The 6,000-nt window shown below is 41.0% G+C and overlaps 1 protein-coding gene across 1 annotated transcript in view; it reads left to right on the top strand.

Annotated features, from left to right (window-relative positions):
- The first annotated feature begins 551 nt into the window (after window positions 1-551).
- The window catches only part of LOC139530485 (GTP cyclohydrolase 1), a 44,744-nt gene continuing 39,295 nt past the window's right edge, over window positions 552-6,000 (top strand). Inside the window, exon 1 of the mRNA XM_071326959.1 lies at window positions 552-1,091. Coding sequence (XP_071183060.1) covers window positions 722-1,091 — 370 coding nt within the window. The 5' untranslated portion in view covers window positions 552-721. The remainder of the gene's footprint in view (window positions 1,092-6,000) is intronic.

Raw genomic sequence — 6,000 nt, 5'->3', positions numbered from 1 at the left:
CATTTTCATTTAAACATGTCGGGGTATTTTTGCTGGAAAATGTTGGCCCAGCCACTTTTACTTATTCCCAACAACACAGCAATTTCTTCCTACGCCTCTGCCTTCGTAAATATATTTATTGATCTGTTGTACAACAGAGCTGTTTGTCACCCTAAAAACACAAATTCGTTTGCACCTTTTGTCAGAGTGCAAAAACTAAAGTGTGTGGTAGCCTGTGATTCACTGTGGTTTCTTAACTATTAGTAAATTCTGATTTATTTTTTGAAAAACACACTGCAATATTGAAATATACACATTTTCCAAAGATTGACATGTGAATCGTCTACTTTTGACAATGTTGTTTAATATATGAATACAAGATGGCTTATATTTTATTTTGCTTAATAGTGAATATTATGGCTACCATTGGCATGGGAATATGGGATTAATCGGATCCATACTGAATTCGAGCAGTGCATGTTATCCATCTGTTTACCACTGACAGAACGTGACGTATTCAAAATGCTCGACCAATAGAAATGCACAAGGATTATATATTTATAACGCCAGTTGGTACTACCAACTACTTGTTTCAAATAATTTGACACGTTCAGCTGCCGACAGTGTACTCGGTAGGTGCGCCCTAAACAAAGCTGAGTTTGCGAAGCGAGAACACTGGAAAGCGCATCTTCCAAGTCGGAGAAAAGGTGAACGCGAAGGGACCTCTCGTCAAATCTGAACTATGGAGCGCTCAAAACAGAGTCACGACAACCAAGCTGACAGTAGACCGACTACAAACGAAAGTTCTCTTAATAACGGACACTTTGACAGCTTGGTAAAAAAAGACACCCGGAATGTGGGATGTCAAGGGACGGGGACCGCCGGTGAGTCGAGTTCGCACACAGGGTCGTCAGTCGTGGAAAACTGGAAGCATGAGCGCACCCGAAGTATAGAAGACAACGAGATGAGCTTGCCTAGTCTGGCAGCTGCCTACACCACTATTATCCGGGGACTCGGGGAAGACCCGCAAAGACAGGGACTTCTCAAAACTCCGTGGAGAGCCGCAACTGCGATGCAGTTCTTCACCAAGGGATACCAGGAGAAAATAATAGGTGAGTCAGTTCAGAATGCCCTTTGTCAAAACTCAAATAGTGTCAACAATCTCCTATGTTGTCAAAAAAGTGACAACTCACCTTTTAATTTACCTGAGATTTACATGTGGTATTTAGATGTCATTGACTTGGTTACCTAACTCTCATCTAAGACCTATGCAATATGCAAATATGACATTTATGGTGCTTATCTGACCATTACCCATCTATATACAGTACCCGTCAAAAGTTTGGACACACCTACTCATTCCAGTGTTTTTCTGTATTTGTACTATTTTCTACATTGTAAAATAATAGTGAAGACATCAAAACTATGAAATAACACGTATGGAATCATGTCATAACCCAAAAAGTTTTTAACAAATCAAAATATATTTTATATTTGAGATTCTTCAAAGTAGCCACCCTTTGCCTTGATGACAGCTTCTCTCAACCAGCTTCATGAGGTAGTCACCTGGAATGCATTTCAATTAACAGATGTGCCATGTTAAAAGTTAATTTGTGGAATTTCCTTCCTTCTTAATGCGTTTGAGCCAATCAGTTGGGGAGGGAGGGGTATTATACAGAAGATAGCCCTATTTGGTAAAAAAACAAGTCCATATTATGGCAAGAACAGCTTAAATAAGCAAAGAGAAATGACAGTCCATCATTACTTTAAGACATGAAGGTCAGTCAATCCGGAAAATGTCAAGAACTTTGTTTTTGCGACTGCACTTGAAGAAATGTTCAATCAAGCGCTATGATGAAACTGTCTCTCATGAGGACTGCCACAGGAAAGGAAGACCCAGGGTTTCCTCTGCTGCAGAGGATAAGTTCATTAGTTACCAACACATGTCAACATCAACTGTTCAGAGGAGACTGCGTGAATCAGGCCTTCATGGTCGAATTGCTGCAAAGAACCCACTACTTAAAGACACCAATAATAATAAGAAGAAGTCACTTGCTCGGACCAAGAAACACGAGCAATGGACATTAGACCGGTGGAAATCTGTCCCTAGGTCTGAGTCCAAATTTTAGATTTTTGGTTCCAACCGCCATGTCTTTGTGAGACGCGGAGTAAAATAGTAATTATTGGCGCTGGAGAGACCAAATTCACTCAAATAAGAAATATTACATTGACCAATGTGATTTAGGCAGTCAAGTAGATGAAGACGACATCAAGAAGGAAGGATGCACAATATGTTATGTTCATCACACATTTATAGACGAGTATCCTAGCCCTACAAGAAATATGGTGTTGTATCTCAGATTCTCAATTGATGTACTTTCCCTCCCATCCATCTGTGAAATCCCCCTTTCTACACAATACCCCCATCCCTCCATCCTTACAAAATAAATCACGTGCACATCCAGGCTCAACAAATCCCCTGGTCATCCTGACCTGACCATATTGGTTCTCTTTTCCACGGTTGGGACTGTTTTAGTGGTGGAGCTGGGGAGCTGCCCCTCACAATATTATTACCCCTACCCTCTTCCTCCTCCCCCTCTCATCTGGAGTTGGTTTCATGTGGAGCACTTTGAGGCTCTGTGTATTACATTTTGAGAGAGAGAGACGCACGCGAGGAATGCGTTAGTAGCGCTCTCTGGCTCTCCGGAGCATAAAAACATGCATCTGGAATAGCTTGAGAATGCTTGGAACCTGCCTGGTTTATATGTATGTACTCAATGCTCTCCCCCCCCTGTTTGAGGTATGTGTGGTTTGGGAACATGAGGGGACGAACCAAACTGTAAACCCTGCAAAAAGTGAAGAGTCATGATGATATAATGTGTGTGTTCAGCACAGACATCAGTGGTGGTCTTCTCCCCCTTTTTGGATTGGTTCTTATTTTGCACAACCCCTTTGTTTAAACGTGCAATGCAGGACTAGCACATGCCGTGTGTGTGTGTGTGTGTGTGTGTGGATATGTTTCTTCATGAGTGTCTTCAATAGGGCCGGGACTATACCAGTATAGCGATACGAGTTAGTATCGTGGCAAGGAAACAAAACAGTGTAATGGGAAACAAACCTCATTATGTTGTCATCCAGAGTCACATTTATTTATTTTCCAAGCACTCACTATTTTACATATAGCAGGTTTTTAAAGGAGCGAAGAATTTGGTCTGCTTATTTGTCATTGAAATTTTTTCGCGATACTGGTATCGTCCCGGCCCTAGTCTTCATGTGTGCATGTGTGTCTTTTGTGTGTGCTCATATGAGTGACTCATTGAGTGCCCAGGGAATACAGGAAGTGAGTTTGAAGGATGCAGGACTGGATCTTCTTACTCCAACAGTGGACACACACACACTATTTGTAAAAATTCTCACTTAGTCACAGAATTTCCATTTAAAATCCCTTTTTGCTGACCAAGACTTTGTCATTTCCATGTTCTAATAAAAACATTCACTCATGTTTGCTGTGCAAGACAGACTGTGTCCAAAAGGGTGTGTAAAGGAATGAAAATCAATCCCTATGATGCTCTCTGTCCTTATTATTTTCATATAGTGCATTATACAGTTTGGTTTATAAGGCCTGGTCATAATGCCCTATGAATCTAGTTGCTAATTCATTGTTTATTTATATGCTATTAGGCAGTTATTAGCACCTATGTCATGCATGAAGAATAGCTCATAAGGTGTTATAAATGTGCTTATAATACATTGTGAAGTGGGTATTCATAGGAAGTGTTACTGTTCATATTTGTATATGATCCTATGTGCTTATAATGCATTATAAAGATGGTATTCATGTGTTAATGTTTATGTATGATGCTATGCGCTTATAAAGCATTGTTTAGGAATTATTCGTAGGAAGTGTTACCATTCATGTTTATGTATGATGCTATCAACACACATGACCTTCCAAAAAAAATCGGAATGACAGATTGTCACGAGAATTATGTTCTCCATGTTCATAAACCCAATTCAATGAATTACTCAGCCTGAAACCCAGAATTTGTAAGAAACTGGTTGAAGTGAATCAGACGGAGGCCAGTCTACAATAGTCAGCAACGTTTATTTACGAGAGCTCTGCCCATCCTTACATGTACATTGGTTTATATACCTCTCATTTCGTCATAACTGTCCCTCCTCCTCTAAGACAATGACAATATAGTTCACAAGTCTTCTCCTACTCATACATTGCCTGCCACCTGTTATACAATCTACTACAAGCCCAAGGTTTCTCCCCTCCCTGGGTGGGGAGACTTCCTTCCCTGTTATCAGTTCCACAGTGGTCACAAGTTGTCTGCCACAGTTCCTCGCCTGCTAACAGTCCCTCTTTCTTATGGACAAACATTATTTATCATTATACAGAGACAGGGTAGAATTCTGTTAGTTATAGTTCTACGTTAAATGTATACATCATTTAGTCATTATTCATAAAATTCATAACACAGATCCTTCAGAACTGCATTTGAACAGAGGCCTGTAAGCAATATGCATGATCTCTCCTTTCACCTAATTAGGAGGTATCCTTTCATGTGGACTCCTCTTTTATAAAGAACGAAAAGCCCACACTAGGAGCCGTTCATTGAGATTGATGGAGGAGTGGGAGGATGTGTAATACTGTCATTATCTCAGTCACTTGGGAAGACTGGCCTCAGGCTTTAATGTCGTCATTAGGTGTCGACGTGAAGGGGCAGGGGGAGGACAGCACTCCTTCAGGGGGTTGAGAGGGAGTGGGGGACGAGGGAGAGAAAGGGATAGAGAGGAGAGAGCAACGGATGGGAAAGAGAGAGACCGTGAAGTGGGTAGGGAGAGGAGAGAAGAGGATGAGAGGGAAAGGGAGAGCGTGAGAAAGCTGAGTATGAGCCAACATGGCCACCAGCCCTCTCAACCCCTTTGCGGTGTAACCATAGAGACTCATTGTGTGTGTATGAGGTTGTTTGTGTTGGTGTCATGTTTGTGATTGTGCATATGTGCCTGCGTGCGCGTTTGTGATTGTGTGTGTTTGTCTGAGATGACTTGGGGAGATGCTGATTTGGTTTCCTGTTCTTTTCCTGTGTGTGTGTGTGTGCATCAGAATAGTGGTGTCTGCATCATGTTATGGGTATGCTTATAATCGTTAAGGACTGGAGAGTTTTTCAGGGTACAAAATCAATGTAATGGAGCTAAGCACAGGCAAAATCCTAGAGGAAAACCTGGTTCAGTCTGCTTTCCACCAGACACTGGGAGATTAATTCACCTTTCAGCAGGACTATAACCGAAAACACGAGGCCAAATCTACATTGGAGTTGCTTACGAAGAAGACAGTGAACGAGTGGCCGAGTTAGAATTTTGACTTAAATCTACTTGAAAATCTATGGCAAGACCTGAAAATGGTTGTCTAGCAATAATCAACAACACATTTGACAGAGCTTGAAGAATTGTAATAAAATAATCATCAAATGTTCCACAATCCAGGTGTAGAAAGCTCTTTGAGACTTACAGAGAAAGACTCACAGCTGTCATTGCTGCAAAAGGTGCTTCTACACAGTATTGACGAGAGTATGAATAATTACCCTCGTCAAAATTACGAGAAATTAGATATTTCTGTATTTCATGTTCAATAAATTTGCAAAAATGTTACATTTTTTTCTTCTCACTTTGTCATTATGGGGTATTGTGTGTAGATGGGTGAGAAAAAAAATATTTAAACCATTTTGAATTCAGGCTGTAAAACAACAAAATGTGAAATAAGTCAAGGGGTATCAATACTTTCTGAAGGCATTGGTCTAAACATGCATAGTCCATCATCGAAACTTGGTTAGATGGTGATGACTGACTTATCACACCCTACGATGTATGGAGAACCTGTTACCGTTTTATTTTGTTGTTAGCCATGATCTCATCACGGCACCCAAACCTGGCAGCTGCTGCTCATTCAGGCAACGAGACGACGACACTGCAACAACACTGCAGGGCCCTGAAGCAACAAGTCAGACAGTTGGC

This window comes from Salvelinus alpinus, chromosome 9, assembly GCF_045679555.1.
Source record: "Salvelinus alpinus chromosome 9, SLU_Salpinus.1, whole genome shotgun sequence".
NCBI lineage: Eukaryota > Metazoa > Chordata > Actinopteri > Salmoniformes > Salmonidae > Salvelinus > Salvelinus alpinus.
This window is presented reverse-complemented; position numbering and strand designations above follow the sequence as displayed.